At 39.4% G+C, this 21865-nt stretch overlaps 1 protein-coding gene across 10 annotated transcripts; it reads left to right on the plus strand.

Moving 5' to 3' along the window:
• Nucleotides 1-267: 267 nt before the first annotated feature.
• LOC119878163 lies at nt 268-21169 on the plus strand. Of its 10 annotated transcripts, none has more exons than XR_005386674.1 (9): nt 268-393; nt 494-524; nt 1080-1139; nt 5300-5427; nt 6525-6678; nt 13885-14355; nt 16106-16332; nt 16854-17629; nt 20655-21120. XR_005386674.1 is itself a non-coding variant. In XM_038588885.1 (7 exons), exons 5-7 carry the CDS (start codon nt 6672-6674, stop codon nt 20843-20845), a joined length of 666 nt encoding a protein of 221 aa, XP_038444813.1. In that variant the 5' UTR covers nt 268-393; nt 494-524; nt 1080-1139; nt 5300-5427; nt 6525-6671; the 3' UTR covers nt 20846-21149. The 10 variants fall into 10 exon arrangements, 6 of the variants coding, with proteins under 6 accessions (XP_038444813.1, XP_038444811.1, XP_038444814.1 ...); XR_005386675.1 differs by having other exon boundaries at nt 16854-16931; nt 20655-21114; XR_005386676.1 differs by lacking the exon at nt 16106-16332 and having other exon boundaries at nt 20655-21124.
• The last annotated feature ends 696 nt before the right edge of the window (nt 21170-21865 follow it).

A 21865-nucleotide genomic window follows, 5' to 3' on the forward strand; every position in this document is an offset into this window, starting at 1 on the left:
TGAAAGCTTGTACACGTTTTCTGCCTCGGGTTGTGTCCGCTTGGATGCCTGGAGAATGTTGACAAAGGAAAGGTTAGGCTAGCCTGTTGATGCTACATATTTGGGCTTTAAAAATCAAAAGGTTCCTTGGCTTCCGCGGAGAAGCATTCTGCTTGATGGCCCAGATTACTGATCCAGTAAAAACGACATGTTCCAGCCATCCTTCACACACACCTTAAGTGAAATTAATGAGATCACTCTATGGTTACGCTTTGTGTTTTATTTTCACTTTCTAGGTCTGTATGAGCTGTTGGCTGTTGTGCAGGCTGGCTGGGGCCACGTGTGGACAGCCAGGAAGACCTGACCTTCCTCTGGGATATGTTTGGTGAGAAAAGCCTGCATTCACCGGTAAAGGTAAAACCATGCTGATGTCAGATTCTCTTGGTGGGAAAACATATGGAAAAATATTTTGTCATCTCATGCTTTGTTCTGTCCTCCCCTACTCTCTATGCAGAAGTTACTCGTCGAGCACCATTTTCCTTTAGGTTAGTGATTTCTGAATTGTATTCATGAAACATTTCCTTAATGTGTGACCAAAAAGCTATTCCCTTTTTCATTTTCACTTTGATTTCGCTACTCTAGATTTTTGTTTATTATGTGTGAATCTGGATCTCAAAAGAAATTCTCTCAACATTTCTTCTTTGTCATATTTGCTCTAGATTATTTTTTTCATATTTGCCGTTTACTCAATTTAAGAAGTTTCCGTTTATTCTGTGTAAAATGACTTTTTAAATGACTAGCCATTGGACTTTGTCAAGTGCTTTTTATTTATTTATTGTAATGATCATATGATTTGTTTCCTGTGAGTCTCAACATAGGAAAGTTTATTGGTTTTTGACATTTTTTTTTTTTTTACTGATTTTTGACTGTTCAACTGGCTATCATTGGACTATTATTTGAGATAACCTAATTTGTTCATGATTTGTTCTCCTTTACATATAATCTGCTGGAGTTAGTTGACTCCTAGTTTATTTAGAACTTTAATGTCTCCTTTTATGAGACTTCAGCCCATAATTTTGCTTTCTTATCTCTCTCATCAGATCTTCACAATATCCTGGGTAGCCTTAGGTTGTGAGGTGGAAGTCTCTACTCTTCTGTGGGTAAGTTTATGAAAGACTGAAGTTCGTTTGTCCTTTAGCAGAACTGACTTGTTGGGTTCCTTGGGCCTGGATGTTTTCTTTTTGATAAGGATATTGGTAACTATTTTAAAGATGACAAGAACGTTTAGGCTTTCTATTTCTTCTTGATTAGTTTTAATGATTCATATTTTTCTAAGATTTGGTCCATTTCAACTACATTGTCAAATTTCTGAAAAGGTTGCTTATAATATTTCACATGTGCAGTTTCTATGCTAATTGTTTTTCTTCTTGGTCCTGATATTGGTACTTATTGCCCTTTCTTCTCTTTCCTCAATATTGCCAGAGTTTTGGCATTAGTCTTTTTAGATATAAACCTTTGGCCTTATTAATTTTCCTCATTGTATATTAGTTTTTATTTCATTGACTTTTTTAAAAAAATTCTTTTTCTAGTTATGAACGTTTGTTCATAAATTTTCAACCTTCTTCTTTTCCTAATGTTAGCATTTAAGGCCATTTCTCCCAAGGTACTGGTTTTCTTAACTTAGAATCATTTTGTAGTTGCTTACTTAGACTTTTCTTGAATTTACAAATAAGGATTTTTTTAATCTATCTTGTTCCTGATTTCTACCTTAATTGCTTTGAGGTCAGAAAACCTAATTTGCATTATTTCAGTCCTTTGAAATGTGTTTACACTTTACGGCCAGCTACATATTCAATATCTGTAATGTATCCTGTCTGTGTCTAAAAAGAAGGTATATTCTGCAGTCATTAAGTATAGTTTTCTGTATGTGTCTGTAGATCAAGTTTGTAAACCTATTCAAATATTCTGTGTTTTCACTGATTTTTGTTCGTTTATTCTCTGTTACCAAGAGAAGTATGGTAAAAAAGTTTCCCATTATGACCATGGTTTTCTTCTTGCAGTTCTGTTCAGTTTTTTTTTGTGTTTTTTTTTTTTAATTTAATTCATTTATCGGACACTGAAGAAGCAGGAGGAGTGACAGGCAGAGAGAGAGAGAGAGGGAGAAGCAGGCTCCCCCCTGGAGCAAGGACCCTGATGTGGGCCTTGATTCCAGGACCCTGGAATCTTGTCGGGAGTTGAAGGCAGGTGCTTAACCGGCTGAGCCACCCAGGCTCCCTCTGTTCATTTTTTGTTGTATATATTTAAATTTGTTATTAAATATAAATTTGTTATTTTGCTGGTGAATTACTACACTTTATACTTTTTAATAGAGTTTATTTTAAAGTAGATATGTTTTTGTTGCCATTTGCAGGATATCTTTTCCTATCCTTTTATTGTCAACTCTTCCATATTCCTGCTTTATTACAGCTTTTGTGAATTACAGTTGGAGCTTTCTGAGGTAACAAGTCAGAAGTCTTTACTTTCAGCTAGAATATCTTCACTACAGTTCATTATGACGTATGATCTTTATAATTTAAAATCTGACGTATTTTGTGTTTTCTTGTCCTGATTTTTCTTTGTTTCTTTTGGATTGGTTAGGGTTTTCCCTGCATACAGTTGAGAAGTTAAAACATTCTCTTTCTGTTATTTGAGTGGCTACCTTAGAAATTATGACATGAATCCTTTATTATAAAATCCTATCTTAATCTGTCTATTGTCATCTGGAAAAGATCCAGAAATCTTAGCGCACTTTTGCCCCATATACTTTCCTGCCAACTTCAGTGCTATTGTGTCCTGTATTTTAATTCTCTCTAGAAAACAAACAGAAAAACAAAAACCCCTCACAACCTTGAAGACATCCTTATTTTGCTTTACATCAACGTCATTATTCATTTAGTATAACCACCATTTTGTTTGTTCTAGTCCCAATCTTACAGCTCAGCCTTGTCATCCAGGCTGATTTTTCACCTGTTTAATGTAAAAAAGCTCTAGAATCTCCTGTATTGAGGGTTTGTGGCTATCAAACTATGTCTTTCAGTGAATCAGTACATGTTTTTATTTCCTTCCATTTTTTTTTTCGTTTTATTAAATTATAATCGATATATGACACACTAGTTTCAGGCGTGCAACATAAAATTTGGCATTTGTATATCTTGCACAATGAACACCATAGTAAGTCTAGTTAACATCTCTCTGCATGCACAGTCACACCATTTGTTTTCTTGTGCTAAGAACTTTTCAGACGTATTTTCTGAAAACAACTTTCAAATTTGCAATACGTTATTATTGACTATAGTCACCATGCTGTGCGTGAATTCATTTTGTAAGAGGATGATGGGACTCTTGATCCCCTTTATCCGTTTTTACCCACACAGCCTCACCCCCTTCCCTTTTGGCAACCACCCATGTATTCTCTGTATTTCTGACTTTATTTGTTGTTTAGTTTCAGGTATAAGTTAAATCATACCATATCTGTCTTTCTCTTTCTGACTTTTTTCACTTAGCATAATACCCTTCAGATTCATGCCAGTTGCAAATGGCTAATTTATTTTATGGCTGAATAGTATTCCTTTTTTTTTTTTTTTTTTTTTTGCTGAATAGTATTCGTGTGTGTGTGTGTGTGTGTGTGTAAATCTTTTCCCATTCATCCCTCAAAGGAAGGACACTTTGGTTATTTCCGTATCTTGGCTATTGTAAATAATGCTGCAGTGAACATAGAGGTACATGTATCCTTTTGAATCTTCAGATAAATACCCAAAAGTGGAATTGCAGGATCATGTGGGGGTTGTATTTTTAAGTTTTTGACTGTTCTCCAGATTATTTTCTGTGGTGGCCGCACCAATTTACAACCTCACCAACGGTGCACTAGGGTCCCCCTTTGCCCACAGCCTCATCAGTACTTATTTTTTCTTGTCTTTCTGATATTGGCCTTTCTCAGAGGTGTGAAGCGATATCTCACTGTGATTTTGATTTGCATTACTCTGATGATTTGTGATGTTGAGCATCTTCCCGTGTGCCTGTTGGTGATCTGTATGTCGTCTTTGGGATAACGTCTATTCAGATCCTCTGTCCATTTTTAAATATTGAATTGTTTGTTTCTTGTTGATATTGAGCTATATGAATTTCTGTATATATTTTGGCTGTTAACCCCTTATTGGATAGAATTGGCAGTTCTTCCTTCTATTCGGTAGATTGCCTTTTTTGTTGTTGATGATTTCCTTTGCTGTGCAGAAGCTTTTTAGTTTTATGTTATCTCAATTTTTTTTTGTTTTGTTTTGTTTTGTTTTGTTTTGTTTTTGATGCCACTGCCTTTGGAATCATAAGATCCAAAAAGGAAAAAAAAAAAAATCTCCAAGAGCGATGTCAGAGAGCTTACGACCCATGTTTTCTTCTAGGAGTTTAATGATTTCAGGATTTTCATTCCAGTCTTTAATCCATTTTGAGTTAATTTCTTTGTATGGTGTGAGATGATGGCCCAGTTTCAGTCTTTTATATGTAGGTGTCTAGGTTTCCCAGCACCATTTATTGAAGAGATTGTCTTTCTCCATTGTATATTCTTGCCTCTTTTCTTGTAAAGTAATTGGCCTTATATGCCTAGGTTTATTTCGGGGCTCTCTTTTCTGTCCCACGAATCTGTGTGTGTGTTTTTATGCCAATACCATACATTTTGATTACTTTAGTTGTTAGATACTACAGCTTGAATTCAAGGAGTGTAATGTCTCAGACTTGTCCTTTCTCAAGATTTGCTTTGGCTGCTTGGGATCTTTTGTGGTTCTATACAAATCTTACGATTGTTGTATTTCTGTGAAAAATGCCACTAGAATTTCAATAGAGATTGCCTTGACTCTGTAGATTGCTCTGGTCAGTATGGACATTTTTGCAATATTCTTCATGAGCATGGAATATCTTTCCACTTATTAGTGTCATTGTCTCTCCTCAGTGTCCTATAGTTTTCAGAGTATAGATCATTCACCTCCTTGGTTAAATTTATTCTTGGGTATTTTTTCATGCAATTTTAAATGGGATTTGTTTTCTTAGTCTCTCTTCCTGATAGTTTGTTGTTGGTGTACACAAGTGTGACAGAATTGTGTATATCAGTTTTGTACCTGCAACTTTACTGAATTTATTTAGAAATAAGGTTAGAACTAATGTTCTAACAGTCTTTTTTTTTCCACAGAGTCGTTAGGGTTTTCTGTGTATAAAATTGTATCATCTACAAATAGTGATGGTTTTACTTCTTCCTTTACAATTTGGTTCCAATTTCTTTCTTTTTCCTTCCTAGCTGCTGTGGCCAAGACTTCCAATACTGTGTTAGCATCCTCGCCTTGTTCCTGATGTTAAGCAGGAAGCTTTTCCCTGTTGAGCATGATGCTAGCTGTGCACTGGTCATACGTGGCCTTACATTTTGAGGTACATTTGGTCTATACCCACTTTGTTGAGTTTTTCTGGGGTTTAATCCTGGTCTTTCATTGGGAACATGTTTATCTGTTTCCTCATGTTGCCTGACTTTGTATGTATGTATGTCTTTGTGTTAGGTGAAACAGCTATCTCTTCTAGTCCTGAAGGTGTGGCTGTGTGTGGGTGAACATTTTTGTTTATAGTAGCCTTGCTTCAGTGTTTGGTTGTCTCTCATACTGTTTCCCCAATTATTCTAGACCTGTGGGGCTCACAAACACAATCCACCCTGGCCCCAGAGTCTCATATTCAGTAGGCATCCCCTGTGTGGGTTGCATGTACCTGCTGGCTTGGAGGCCTCTGGCAGTGGGAGTGTAACTAGAGGTCAGGGCACTGGCCTCCTGCTTCTGGCAGGGCCGTGGCAGCAGTATGGAGGGGGAAGGAGGTACTAGAAGGTTATGGGAATGCAAAAATAGCTCCTGCCAGCATTGGCAGTAGCAAGGTAGAGAAAGCGTAAATATGGCACCCTCCGGTATCTTTTGTCTTTGGAGGGAATCTGAGTGGGCTTTTGCCCTTCTGGTAGATGCTTTAAGATTAGCAAATGGAACCCCTTCACATCTGGTCTAGGCTCCTTTCAAACTGGTGCTTTTGTACTGGGTCCTGAGGCAAATGAGTCTGATTGTGAGCCCTGTAAAAGCAGAGCCTGCACTCAGTACAGCCCTAGGAGTCTCCTGGACGGAAGCTCCACTGGTTTCCAAAGCCAGGTGCTTTGGGGGCTGTCTGTCTGGTGCATCTCCCATGGGTCATGGTGCCTGATGAGTAGTACAGATTCCCTCCCTCAGGGAGGGGTTCTGTATTTGTGCAACCCCTCCTCCATAGGTCGTTGCATGGGGGGAGGTGAGGTTTTCGGCAAAAATACAACTACATCTGTCTCTCCTCCCTGTCTGTTTAATTCTTCGTTGTGGAGTAGCTGTCCTGCTCAGAGATAATTGTTTTATATGTAGCTGTAGATATATTGTGTCTGTTGAGGGAAAGGATTTCAGAAGTTTTTATGTGACTATCTTGAATGATCTCCCTGTTTGCCTGTGTTCTTTTTTTTTTTTTTTTTTTAGATTTTATTTATTTAGTCGTGAGAGAGGCAGACACACAGGCAGAGGGAGAAGCAGGCTCCAAGCAGGGAGCCCAACAAGGGACTTGATCCCAGGACCTCGACCCAGGCCACCTGCGTCTTCTTGAATGGCATTTTTAGTAAGCAAAGAATGCTAGGTAGGCTCTTGTTACCTATCTGTGTATCTATCTATCTATCTATCTATCTATCTATCTATCTATCTATCTATCATCTATCTATTTATATTTCAGTATAGTGAAAGATGATGAAATGATTATTCCTGAAATTTCTAGTTAGAGGTCAGCTGTCAGGATCTCTGATTTGAAGTAATCTTTCAAAGCATGTTTTTTTCCTCTGGCTCTTTTAAAGACTTCAATACATACATAACTTTTTTTCTTTTAAATAAGTTCTGTTTACTTCTTTTAAAAATGTTCGGCCCAAGTGTGGCAGGATACAAAATCAATGCCCAGAATTCAGTGGCATTTCTGTACACTAACAATGAGACTGAAGAAAGAGAAATTACGGAGTCAATCCCTTTTACAATTGCACCCAAAAGCATAAGATGCCTAGGAATAAACCTAACCAAATAGGTAAAGGATGTATACCCTAAAAACTACAGAACACTTCTGAAAGAAAGTGAGGAAGACACAAAGTGATGGAAAAATACTCCATGCTCAAGGATTGGAAGAATTAATATTGTGAAAATGTCAGTGATCACCCAAGGCAATTTACACGTTTATTTTTATTTATTTTTTAATTTTTATTTACTTATGATAGTCACAGAGAGAGAGAGAGAGAGGCAAAGACACAGGCAGAGGGAGAAGCAGGCTCCATGCACCGGGAGCCCGATCCCGGGTCTCCAGGATCACGCCCTGGGCCAAAGGCAGGTGCTAAACCGCTGCGCCACCCAGGGATCCCAATTTACACGTTTAATACAATCCCTATCAAAATGCCATGGACTTCTTCAGAGAGTTGGAACAAATTATTATAAGATTTGTGTGGGGGATCCCTGGGTGGTGCAGCGGTTTGGCGCCTATCTTTGGCCCAGGGCGCGATCCTGGAGACCCGGGATCGAATCCCACATCGGGCTCCCGAGGCATGGAGCCTGCTCCTCCCTCTGCCTGTGTCTCCGCCTCTCTCTCTCTCTCTCTGTGTGTGACTATCATAAATAATAAATAAAAAAAATTAAAAAAAAAAAAGATTTGTGTGGAATCTGAAAAAACCCCAAATAGCCAGGGGAATCTTAAAAAAGAAAACCATAGCCATGGGCATCACAATGCCAGATTTCAGGTTGTACTACAAAGCCGTGGTCATCAAGACAGTGTGGTACTGGCACAAAAACAGACACATAGATCAATGGAACAGAAATGAGAATCCAGAAGTGGACCCTCAACTTTATGGTCAACTAATATTTGACAAAGGAGGAAAGACTATCCACTGGAAAAAAGACAGTCTCTTCAGTAAATGGTGCTGGAAAATTGGACATCCACATGCAGAAGAATGAAACTAGACCACTCTCTTGCACCATATACAAAGATAAAATGATGAAAGATCTAAATGTGAAACAAGAATCCATCAAAATCCTAGAGGAAAACATAGGCAACTCCCTTTTCGAACTTGGCCACAGTAACTTCTTGCAAGATACATCCATGAAGGCAAGAGAAACAAAAGCAAAAATGAACTATGGGGACTTCATCAAGGTAAGAAGCTTTTGCACAGCAAAAGATACAGTCAACAAAACTAAAAGACAACTACAGAATGGGAGAAGATATTTGCAAATGACTTCTCAGTTAAAGGCCTAGTATCCAAGATCTGTAAAGAACTTCTTAAACTCAACAGCAAAGAAACAAACAATCCAATCAAGATACGGGCAAAAGACATGAACAGAAATCTCACAGAGGAAGACACAGACATGGCCAAGAAGCACATGAGAAAATGCTCCGCATCACTGGCCATCAGAGAAATACAAATCAAAACCACAATGAGATACCACCTCACACCAGTGAGAATGGGGAAGATTAACAAGGCAGGAAACCACAAAAGTTGGAGAGGATGCGGAGAAAAGGGAACCCTCTTGCACTGTTGGTAGGAATGTGCAATGGTGCAGCCACCCTGGAAAACTGTGTGGAGGTTCCTCAAAGAGTTAAAAATAGACCTTCCCTAGGACCCAGCAATTGCACTGCTAGGGATTTATCCCAAAGATACAAATGCAATGAAATGCCAGGACACTTGCACCTCGATGTTTCTAGCAGCGGTGTCCACAATAGCTAAACTGTGGAAGGAGCCTCGGTGTCCATCGAAAGATGAATGGGTAAAGAAGATGTGGTTTATGTATACAATGGAATATTACTCAGCCATTAGAAATGACCAATACCCATCATTTGTTTCGACGTGGATGGACCTGGAGGGTATTATGCTGTGTGAAATAAGTCCATCGGAGAAGGACAAACATTTTATGGTCTCATTCATTTGGGGAATATAAAAAATAATGAAAGGGATTAAAGGGGAAAGAAAAAATGAGTGGGAAATATCAGAAAGGGAGACAGAACATGACAGACTCCTAACTCTGGGAAACGAACTAGGGGTAGTTGAAGGGGAGGTGGGTGGCAGGTGGGGGTAACTGGGTGGCGGGCACTGATGGGGGCACTTACTTGATGGGATGAGCACTGAGTGTTATTCTGTATGGTGGCAAATTGAGCACCAATAAAAAATAAATTTATTAAAAAAAAAAGAAAAAAAATGTTTGGCCAACATTCAAATTGTTTATACCATAGGCTCATCTTAAGAAACCTGGTTAACCTTTATTTCCAACATCAAAAGCATGAAGTTCCATTCTTAAAGCAGTAGATTCGAAAGAAGAAAGGTTTTGACTATATCACTGCAATATTGCCACTTGCAGAAGCCCTTTGAAGTAACTAGAATGGACTTTATTGGCCTTGCCAATGTCCTACAAATGTTTTGTTTTCATATTTCATTTAAAACATGAATTATTTTTCCCTTTTGATATTGAGTGTATTTCATCATGGAAAATCAGCATCTTCAACTTGCTCTTTTTTCTTCAAATGGCTTCCAAAATGAGGTATACTCTGGAGTTTTGAATGGATCATGTTTTTATTTTTACAGTTCTCTTCCATAGCAAATCAAGCTCATTAGGTATGTGGCTGACCGCAAGCTGTTCTGTGTGAACAGAAAGCAGCGTGTGATTTGGCATTTGGATACAACTTTTGTTGGGGGGAGATCAGTACATAGAGCTTCATTCTTAAATTAAACCAGGACACTTGTTCTTGTCCTTGTTACTGCTCCTCAAGTATTTATGAATGAAGCAAAAAGTCGTCTTCATGTAATAATGGGTTTTCATTTTTATTTAATTTTTATTTAATTTTTAAGATTTTATTTATTCATGAGAGACACACAGAGCGAGAGAGAGGCAGAGACACAGGCAGAGGGTGAAGCAGACTCCAAGCAGGGAGCCAGATGTCGGACTCGATCCCCGGTCCCCAGGATCAGGCCCTGGACCAAAGCTGGCGCTAAACTGCAGAGCCACCCGGGCTGCCCTGGATTTTTCATTTTTAAACAGGAAAATCACTTAGTGGCATTTCTCACAGTAGCTCTTAGAGGTGGGCTTTCACTTCTGTTCTATTAATAGTTTTCTTGTAAGGTAAATATCTGCTAGCATACTTACTACATGTTAGCCAGTGACTCTGCTACATTGCGTACTCTTGCTATTACAAAAAGCCCAACCGTCATTTCTCCTTTTGTTGAGTTTTTCAAATGAATGGCTTTATTTATTACAGTGGGTAATAGCAGTAGACTTTCCTGCAGTGACTGTACTGTACTGTATGTATTCAATAAATACTGTTAATTGGTGACAGAAATTTATACACAAAAGAAGCAGGTGAATCAGACTAGACCAGATCTAGAGGGAGATACAGAAGCAAATTCTCTATTTGTTACCCTGTCGTCTGTTAGATTTAATATATTATTCTGAGTGAAGTAAGTCAGTCGGAGAGGGACAAACATCATATGGTCTCATTCATTCGGGGAATATAAAAACTAGTGAAAGGGATTCAAGGGGACAGGAAAGAAAATGAGTGGGAAATATCAGTGAGGGTGACAGCACATAAGAGACACCTAACTCTGGGAAACGAACAAGGGGTGGTGGAAGGGGAGGTCGGCCGGGGTTGGGGTGACAGGGTGACTGGCACTGAGGGGGGCACTTGACGGGATGAGCATCGGGTGTTGTAGTATATGTTGGCCAATCGAAGCCCAATAACAAATATACAAAAAATAAGGGGAAAAGAATTAAAAATAGATAAAAATAAACTTCATTTAAAAAGGTTTAATATATCATCTTATTGTGATTATTATCTTAGTCTTTACAGAAATGCCATGTAAACAAGTTGCTGAATATGTTGTGTCTCATGGCATTGTACAGAACTTTGTATGTGCAACAGTCCTCTCATACAGGAATTCTGCCAATAATTTTCATTCATTATGTAGTTTTTGTCTTTCATTTTGAGACTCATTGTATAATCTTAATGGCAGTGGTGTGATTTCTCTTTTAGCTGTAAGGAGTACAATGTTTCATAATGTACATGTAGTTGGCTTTTATTTTTCAGTTTTTCTTTAAGGTAAGATACATGTATAAAGTTTGCCATTTTTACCATGTTAACGTACAATGTAATGGCATTAGGTATATTCAGAATGTCGTGCAAACGTCACCACTCTCTATTTCCAAAACCTTCTCATCACTCTACACAGAAACTCTGTGGCTGTTAAGCGCTACCTTCCCTTGTTGCCCACCCCCAGCTCCCGGCAACCACCATTCTACGCTTTGTCTCTATATTTTAACTGTTTTACATAGTTCACATAAGTGGAACTATACAGTACTTGCCCTTTTGTAACTATACCACTCCATGCAATGCTTTCAAGGTTTGTCCATGTTGTAGCATGTATCAGAATCTCCTTCTCTTTCATGGTTGAATAACATTGCACTATGTGTATACACTGCATGTTGTTTGTCCATTTGTCTGTTGATGGACACTTGCATGTGTCCACCTTTTGGCTATTGTGAATGGTGCTGCAATGGACATTGCTGTACAACTATCTGTTTTGAGTCCCGATTGCGGTTCTTTTGGGTAGACACTTAGCAGCTGAAATGCCTGCTTATATAGTAATTCTGTTTAGGCTTGTGAGAAGGAACCATCAAAGTGTTTTCCGTGGAGTCTGCACCATTTTACATTCCTACCAGCATTATATGAGGGTTCCAATTTCTCCATATCCTCATCACTACCTGTTACACTGAGTAATTTTTGATTATAGCCATTCTCGTGGGCATGAAGTGGTAGTTCATTGTGGTTTTGATTTGCATTTCCCTAATGACTAATGATGTTGAGCATGTTTTCGGGTAGTCTTTGGCGATCTGATTGCCTTTTTGTTGTTGAGTTTGGCATTTTTTATATATTTTAGATATTAAACCCTTATCATATTTTCGCCTTGCAAATATTTTTTCCCCTTGTGTAGGCTATCATTTCACTTGTCTGATAGTATCCTTTGTACAAAAGTTCTAATTTCTATAAAGATCAGTGTCTATTTTATCTTGTGCTGCTTATGCTCTTGGTAGCATATCTAAGAATCTCTTTGCAAACCCAAGGTTATGAGGATTTACCCCTTGATTTAAAATTTGAGCTAATTTTTTGTGTATGGTGTGAGATAGGGATCTAAGAATCTACATTCTTGTGCATGTAGGAATCCAGTTGTCCTGTATAGTCTATTTTGTTTTCATCTCTATTTTTAGTGGCTATCAGTTTTTATCCTAGAAAGCGTTAGTTTGTGCTTTCTCTGGAAACAGTTTATTGGCAAAAGGTCGATGTCCTTAATTTAAAAATTATTGGAGAAATTTGGTGGCTTCATGACACTTTATAACGGAATTTCTTAAATGACAAAGCCCTGGAGGTGGGGGAAATTAGCTCTCAGGATAAAGAAAACCTAATTCTTATTATTGTACTTTGTATTCTGACACTGTTTGGGTGGCTTATTATTTTTTTTTGGTTGTTTTTGTGAGATAAATGCATTTTCAGTTCCACTTCTGGCATAGCTAGATTCCCTCTCAGTGAAGGTCGGAACCCTGTTAGCTTTCTCTGTTGATGTTGTTATTCTGTGGTCCATTTATCTAGTAATAATACATAGTAGGAAAAGGCCAGTTACAATTAATCTGCATTAAACAGGTACGAAAAGAGCAAGAAAATGGTGGGGGAAGTGAACAGAAGTTTATGTAGGAACAGGAAATATAAAATGTGACCACATTTGAAATGTAATTAAGAATATTGTAGGTTACAGTTGTAACTGCTAATTCTTAGCATGGATGCATTGTATCCTGCTGAATTTTCCTTTGTTGGCATAATATTGCTGCCAACATTTTATAATAGCACTTTGACTTTTCCAGTTAAAAGGGCAGTTTAACAAAAATATTTGAAGACTTTAGTTTCTCCAGTAGTATTTGGTTTTTGTTCATTTTTAAAGTTCGGTATTCAGATTGTTCCCTTTCAAAGTGGGGAGTTTTGTCAGATATGTTACATTTTTCTCAGTTGCTGACTAGCAGACCTCTTTCAGAGGCTTGTTTACCACCAGCATCACTTCGTCATCATTTTCATCAGCCCTGTGAAGTCCTGTATTTTTGCAGTCATGTTAATGGCATCCAAGGTAAAAACCAATGACAGCATAGAGGGCATGTATTAGGTGGGAAGAAATGTTTAAATGAGGGCTGGTATGAACATTGTCAGTTTATTGGTGAATATCATAATGTCTATATTCCTGTAACCTTGGATTGTTTGGGAATTAGATCCTAAATATTCAGAAGATAGGAACCTCTATGTTTATATTAGTATTTTCTTTATTTTCCCAACATTTGTTAGAGAGGGAGAGAGAGAGGAGAGGGGTAGAAGGAGGAGAGAGAATCTCAAGCAGATTCCACACTGAGTCCAGAGCCCAACATGGGGCTCAATCTCATGACCCAAAGACCATGACCTGAGCCAAGATCAAGAGTTGGATGCTTAATCAAGTCAGCCACCCAGACACCTCTGTATTGCTATATTCAATGACTAGGCTTTTATGAACTAATTTGAAGTCTTTTACCTATCTTAGTTAATTGAATATATGACTTGAGATAATTATAGTTGTATAGTAGAAATTTTCCAAACACAATGGTGATAAGCAGTGCTGCGAAGGTTAATAGCAAAGCTCTGACAAGCTTAGCCTGTGCAGCACTGGCACAGCCTTATGAAAACAATTATGCAAAAATAATAATCCTGTTGCAACTTCAAATCCAGGTGCATAAAAATATTAATTGATTTTTTTTCTTTCAGTAGTGCTAAGTTGCCAGTGGAAACTGCCCATGGGCCACATGAGAGACCACGGATCCTGTAATGCTGGGAGGCATAAAGCTGGCACAGAAGTGCTGCAGAGAGGCTGTCACCAGTTAGAGGGAAGGAGCCAGAGAAGCAAGAGGTGTGGCAACAGCCAAGGGTGTTCAAAGGTAGATGGACTGTGCACTCCCTTCCTGAATGGGAGACCAGCACAGAGACCTTGGGGGCACGCCCTGCCCAGCCCTGCCCAGCCTCGCCCAGGCTCCAGCCGGAGGCTCCGCCCCAGGCCATGGCCTTCCACTTGCTCACGTGACCATGCCACAGGCATGCAGAGAGGCAGGCTGAGCTCTGCCAGGCCAGCAGGGTCCGTGCCAGGCCTGGTGGACTTCGAGGACAAGGAGCAGGTGAAGGCCTTTCTGGAGAACGTGGTGGAGTGCAAGTACCAGTGCTACTGTGAGAAGGACCCGAATGGTGAGTGCTGGCAGAGCAGCCTGCGAACACGAGGAGATGCATGGGGATGGGCGGGGGCTGCAGGGGCCACGAGCCACCTCTGAAGGAGATCCAGAAGGGGTCTCTGGTCTAGGTAAGTTGGTGGGGCCAGGTGCTTGAGGACCCCTAATCCTCTGCCATCTGCCCCATCCCCCAACTGAGTCAGATTCATTTAATTTTTTAAGGCCAGAAAAAAATGAGTAATTTTGTAGGAAAACGGTGTTTACTGTAACTGACAAAGGAAGAGATAGAAAACCTAAATGGAGAAATTTCCATACACCACCCACAAGAAATAAGTTGGGGGATGAAGCTGCCCTCCATAATGTATCTGATCCTCCTGGTTTCCCATGGGAATGCCATCAAACACTTAAAGAAAAGATTACTTTAGTGGCATTGAGTTTTGAGAGCATAGAAAAAGATTGAAACTTTCCACAGTGTAAAAAAAAAAGCGAAAGCAGTGTAACACTGATATTATGACCCCATAAAGACAGGACCAGGAGAAAAAAAGCCAACTTCAGTTGCGAGAACTAATGAGGAAAGTCTCAGTAAGATATCATCAATGGATTCCACGGCACATTAAGTGACCCAAATATCTAGCCAAGTGAGGCCCCTTTTGGGAAAGCCACGATGAGATGGCTAGTATTTGGAAATTTATAAATAAATTCTGTAAATAGAATTCCCATATTACCTGGTCACACCCGGAAAACACTATTGGTACATATGGTAGAAAATATTTTGTGAGATTGAACATTAATTACTTGAAGTAATTTTTACTTTCATACCAACTTCATATTTAAAATTATGTCCTGGAGTAAAACACATATCATCATAGGGTTACCAGCATTTGGAAATTCTGGGAGAGCATTTAAAAACTCCTGATACAATACAACGTCCCAGGGTTGGCAGGGTAGGGGTCCGCACTCAACTCACTTGGGTGAAGATGGAAAGATGATGATGTGGAAAGAGGGGCTCCTTGTTTATAAAAGACCCTCAGAAGAAGGAAATGAAGTGGAGAAGAATGTCTTTATTTGGGGCATATAATGTTTAAGTTGTAATTATGGTACAGAATCAATACAAATTCATCTGGAAAAATTAAGAATTGTCGGAAAGAAAAAAGACAGGGAGGGGTGAAGAGAAGCCATTCCTAATCCCGTAGTCATTAGAAACAGCCAGTATTATTTGTCACATATCTGCGAGCCTCTCTCTATCCTGTTCATCCAGCCATGATTGAGGTCCGTGGAAAAGGCAGACAAGATGTTAATCTGAGAGGCAGGCATGTGGAGTGACGACAAGCTCTGACACTGAGCCAGGTGGCCTGAGTTTTAAGTCCCAACTCATTTGTTTCTATGTGTGGAACCATCGCCAGTTATTATTTAAAGAGTAGATGGCCTGATACCTCTGAGTGTATTACTTGATACCTATTAAAAACTGGAAATTCTGCGGTGCAACTGTTTTATATATATAGTGCGGGGGGGTAATTTCTTCAACTGTAAGTAAGAAGAGGCTCAAGTAAGTTTTCAAGTATAACATTTTAAAGGCACCTGTGTAAGAGCTGAAGTAGATAAAACGTAAAAGCCAACAGTTTTGCATTTGTTAAAGCAGATTTTTTAAGGAACTCCATGTGTCTTCTAGTGCACTAAAAATACATTCTCACCTTTGTTGTTTCTTGGGTAATGTTGGGAAAGAAAGGACCCAATTATTCCCTGATAGTATAATTTTACTTGTTTTACAGGACAGAAAGTTATCTAAGCTCAATAGTTCTGAGAAATGTCTTCATCTAGGAGCATTCCCTCTGTTTCTTAGAAGTTTGAATTTGGGAGAAAGGTTGACAATCTGGGGGAAAAAAAAGACGAAGCGAAAGGAACAGCATGCTCAGGAGGGCACACACCACGCCAGTTCCCTTGCTTCTAATGGTTATCACGTACCAACCCAAGTGGCTGCCGCCTTATTAATCATCATGTATGTATTTAGTAGAGATATGAACTACAACTGATACTTAAAGTACTGAAGCAATATGTTTTAGAAGTTACATATTTTAGAAAACTATCATAATTATTCAAGGGAAAAAGGTTTAGCTTTTATGTGGGCTCTATTTGATAATGATTTTTACCCCCATTTGACATCTCATGTAACAATGTACAGTGATAGTAACTAAATTTACTGTGGTAACCATTTTGCAATATATATATACAGCAAATCATTATGTTGTACATATAAAAAGTATTACAGTGGTACATGTCAATGATGTCGCAATTAGAAAAACTTTGATTTAAACATAGAACATTGACATGAGAATCTTAAAGAAGAATCAGACTGGACCATAGAAATAAGCCCACTTATTTATTATCTACAGATTTATAGAAACGTTTAATTTTTTTTTGAGGTTTAGTGGATCTGTTTCTATTCGCAGTGCTGAAAACCCTTCAACTATCTCACTGTTTGCTAGCAGGTGAACTTGTATACTCTTGTTTTTCTTCTAGATTCATGAAAAGCTCTACTACTATGAGAAGTAGAACCCTGTGCCCATCCTCCACAGCACAGCAGTCTTGGCTGATGATGTAAGTGTGCCTTTCGGAGCTCCCTGCCACCCGGCTCCCTTGGGCCCGGTCCTGAGCAGAGCTCTTCCTGGCGCAGACACAAGTGTGAGATCCTGGGAGTGAAAACCAGAAGCCGCTGCAAATGTTTCCAAAAGTCCTGTCACCGAGGACCTTATGCGGATACTGTGCTGATTTGCATTCACTCTCCTGCTCAAAAAATTGTGCGTGGGGATGTCCTCTGTTCTACCTGGGTGGCTACAGTAGCAGAAGTCTGAGGCTAGAACTCTCTGGGCAGAGAGAAACTGTCAGCTACTAGTGTTCTGAGAAAGGCACAGGCAGGAGGAATGCTTTGGAGAAATAAAGACAAATCAGCTAGGTCTGTTGCTGACAGTGCTAAAAACTGACAGATACGCTAGTGTCGGAACGAGGCCTGATGAAATACATAAAAAGACAGGATTGTTTTCAAAATGAAGTATAAAGCATCATAATGATTTATGGATATTAGACCTTTCCACATTACCTTCATAACCAAAGAATAAGTGACAGAAGCAGTTAGCATTGATGGAGTAATTTCCTGTAGCTATCATTTTATTTTCAATCTTGGAATGAATTACCTTGCTGTTCCTTGCCGTTCACTTTCAAACTCAGATGAATTGAAAGCACACCTGGATAAACTGTAAAGGACACTGAGCCAGAGGAGAAATAGGTCTCCTGTGAAGGTTGGTTTTTGTGATCTCCTTGAGCTTATCTGTTGCTTTCTAAATGTTTTCCTTGTTTATGATTTAAAAAGGAATGTAGTTCAGCTTAAATATCGGGGCCATATAATTTTTAAAAAATCATCTTCAGAAGTTGATTTTCTTATATGTGTTTTCTATTTTATTTTATTTGTAAAAGATTTTACTTATTGATTTGTGAGAGACACAGAGACACAGGCAGAGGGAGAAGCAGGCTCCCCATAAAAAGCCCAATGTGGGGGCTGGATCCTGGGCCAGAATCACGCCCTGAGCCAAAGTTAGACACTCAGCTTCTCAATCACCCAGGTGTCCCTGTGTTTCCTATTTTAATTTAGATAATAAGGCATATGTCATCAATCTCGAAGTGATTTGCTATTTGGTTAGTCCCCCAGACTCCTTTCAGGTTTTATCCACAGATTAGAAATTATAGGGATCTTTCACTTTATGTGTTTTATGCGGATGCTTATTCATCTGCTCCTCTTGGTTCTTCATTAGAGAACCAAACTTTCTGAAGTGAAGTTGAGTAAAGGTATAGACAGAATTCTAGTAAGGGGCAGTTGCCACTTGAGGAAGTCTTAAGAAGTCACTTTATTTTTTTTAACTCTTTTTTAAAGATTTTATTTATTCATAAGAGACACAGAGAGAGAGAGACAAAGAGACAGAGAGAAAGTCAGAGACACAGGCAGAGGGAGAAGCAGGCAGGGAGCCCACAGTGGGACTTGATCCTGTCGGATCAAGCCTTGGCCCAAAGGCAGTGCTAAACTGCTGAGCCACTCAGGCTGCCCAATTTTTAAAACCTTTTTATCAGGGACGCCTGGGTGGCTCAGTGCTTAAGCATCAGCCTTCAGCCCAGGGTGTGATCCTGGAGTCCCGGGATCGAGTAGCACTTTGGGCTCGCTGCATGGAGCCTGTTTCTCTTTCTGCCTATGTCTCTGCCTCTGTCTGTCTCTCTGTCTCATGAATAAATAAAATCTTTAAAAAATCCATCAAATGCCTCTTTTGTGCCAACCACGGGACTATGTGCCTTGTTCTTTTGCATTCTTATAACAGTCATATTAACCACCACTTGTCTTGCTTTAACTGTACTTTGAGATAACTGTGGATTCATGTGTTGAAATACATAATACAGATCCCGTGTACACTTGACCCTGCTTCCTCATCTCGCATAGTTATGGTGACCATGTGGGTACATCGCCACTAACGTAGTCCCTTAGGCTTTTTTCAGATTTTACATACCTTGTGTATGTGCATACGTTTGTGTATTTTTTCCTGTCCAGTTTACTACATGTGTAGATTACCGTTTCTTTTGAACATATGATGGAAAGAAGGCTGAGGTAAGTTATGGGAGGTAAATGAAGTATAGACCTGGTTTGACTCTAGGTCTGTTTGACTCAGAGTTTTGATTTTTCAATAGCAGTAGCGATGGACACTCCTGGTTGGTGCAGTGGGTTGAGTGTCTGACTCTTGGTCTCAGCTCCAGCCATGATCAGGGTCATGATTTGGAGCTTCGTGTCAAGCTCCATGCTGAGCGTGGAGTCTGCTTAAGATTCTGTCTCTCTCTGCCCCTGTCCCCTGCCTCTCTGTAAAATAAATTAATCTTTAAAAAATAATAGTCATGATGAATAACTAATAATAACAATAGCTGAAGCTCACTGAGTTACATATGAAACAGACTATTTGGGACACCTTACAAATATTTTTATGAAATCATCAATAATTGCTAGGTTAGGCATGATGCCAGGTTTTTAAGGGAATAAGTGTAAATCATCAAGAATACTTAGAATGTAATAGGGAGACATTTTCTTCCCCCTAAAGTAGAATAGATCTTTATGACCACATGCAATCCCAGGAATGTTTGAGTTTAATGTCTCAAGTTACAGATCCAACTTTCCAAGGGAAAATGAATACATTTGGTGAATGATCACTGATTATCAGAATATGATAATACTTTAGGAAGATAATAGACTAATCAGCAGGCCATAATTTACGATTCTTTTAGTTACATATCTTGTAAAGCTGTCCCTGTGATGAACAGCAGCACTTCTTCAGAGCAGGAATTACAACATGCTCCTGTGTCATAGATCCCAGGAGGTTTCGGTGCTCTTGTAGACAGCAGACAGAAATAAAGGAAGTTTCTCCTTTTTTACCTGTATAATCCCACTGGAAAGTGAAACGTGTGCTGAGAGTTGATACTTCTAGGTCACCTCCCTGAAGAGGCCCCGGGCAGGCACTGTCGTAACAGTTCTTGGACAGGACTGACGGCCCCCAAAGGAGGTGGAGGGTTTCTGCAACAGGCTACTGGTGGAACAGGGCACTACTGTCTAGCCCCAAGGAAGCTTCTAGTGAGGAGGGCCCCCGAGGAACCTGCATCCTTTCCTTAACTCTTTCAGAGGTTACGGGCATATGCTCAGATTGGAGTTAAAGGTAAACTCAGTTCTGTGTGCTTGTGGTGTTGCTTTTGAAAAATGAGCAGCTACAAGAAAGCAACACCAAGTATGGTTTTTAGTAGGCCTTGTAGCTTTTTTGGAACTTGACTTTTGATGTAGATAACCCAAATGGTTTTGAAGCTATATATCATTAGGAACTCTTTGGGAACCCACAAAACCTTTTTAATGGGCCACTCTATCAATTTTCTGCTCTTCTAAGGAAGTTATTCCTATTCATGACTCCTTTTGATCTTTGGCTAACACTGAGACAATAGTAGTGACAATTTAGTTTTCTTCTTCCTCTGAAAGCTTGTACACGTTTTCTGCCTCGGGTTGTGTCCACTTGGATGCCTGGAGAATGTTGACAAACGAAAGGTTAGGCTAGCCTGTTGATGCTGCATATTTGATTGGGCTGTAAAAGTCAAAAAGGTTCCTTGGCTTCCGCGGAGAAGCGTTCTGCTTGATGGTCCAGAATACTGATCCAGTAAAAACGACATGTTCCAGCCATCCTTCACACACACCTTAAGTGAAATTAATGAGATCACTCTATGATTACGCTTTGTGTTTTATTTTTCACTTTCTAGGTCTGTATGAGCTGTTGGCTGTTCTGCCAGTCCAGCTGGGGCCACGTGTGGACAGCCAGGAAGACCTGACCTTCCTCTGGGATATGTTTGGTGAGAAAAGCCTGCATTCACTGGTAAAGGTAAAAACCATGCTGATGTCAGATTCTCTTGGTGGGAAAACATGGAAAAACATTTTGAGTGCTGTCTCATAAACCAGAGATCAAATTGTTGCCTTCTGCAAGGCAGAACAAATCAGCCTTGTTCCGTGATGAGCATGGAAGTTGTTAAAGATTTTACCAAAAATACCTAGATGATTTCCCTTAATGGTGGTGATCTGGCTGTGTGCACTAATGAAGCCAACGTATGCCTGCCCTTGTTTAGAAGAAGAATATGAAATAATAGCAGGAAGGTATAGGCTCCTTATGGACAACATTCATGAGCTGGAATTTAGCTTGAGTAATGAATGGTCACAACAAAAATTAGAAGGAATATATTTTCTGAGGTTAAGGATGGCAGCAGTTCATAGCCACATTAATTTAAAATAATTACCTTTCCACACCAATCTTAAGATAATTTGTTCCAACTCTCTGAAGAAAGTCCATGGTATTTTGATAGGGATTGCATTAAATGTGTAAATTGCCCTGGGTAACATTGACATTTTCACTATATTAATTCTTCCAATCCATGACCATGGAGTATTTTTCCATCTCTTTATGTCTTCCTCAATTTCTTTCAGAAGTGTTCCCTAGTTTTTAGGTTGGTTCGTTTATTCCTAGGTATCTTAGGCTTTTGGGTGCAATTGTAAATGGGACTGACTCCTTAATTTCTCTTTCTTCAGTCTCATTGTTAGTGTATAGAAGTGCCACTGACTTCTGGGCATTGATTTTGTATCCTGCCACACTGCCAAATTGCTGTATGAGTGCTAGCAATCTTGGAGTGGAGTCTTTTGGGTTTTCTATGTACAGTATCATGTCATCAGTGAAGAGGGAGAGTTTGACTTCTTTGCCAATTTGAATGCTTTTTATTTCTTTTTGTTGTCTTATTGCTGAGGCTAGGACTTCTAGTACTATGTTGAATAGCAGTGGTGAGAGTGGACATCCCTGTCTTGTTCTTGATTTAGGGGAAAGGCTCACAGTGTTTCCCCATTGAGAATGATATTTGCTGTGGGCTTTTCATAGGTGGCTTTTAAGATGCTGAAGAATGTTCCCTCTATCCCTACACCCTGAAGAGTT

The sequence above is a fragment of the Canis lupus genome, unplaced genomic scaffold (assembly GCF_011100685.1).
Source record: "Canis lupus familiaris isolate Mischka breed German Shepherd unplaced genomic scaffold, alternate assembly UU_Cfam_GSD_1.0 chrUn_S1054H1223, whole genome shotgun sequence".
Lineage (NCBI taxonomy): Eukaryota > Metazoa > Chordata > Mammalia > Carnivora > Canidae > Canis > Canis lupus.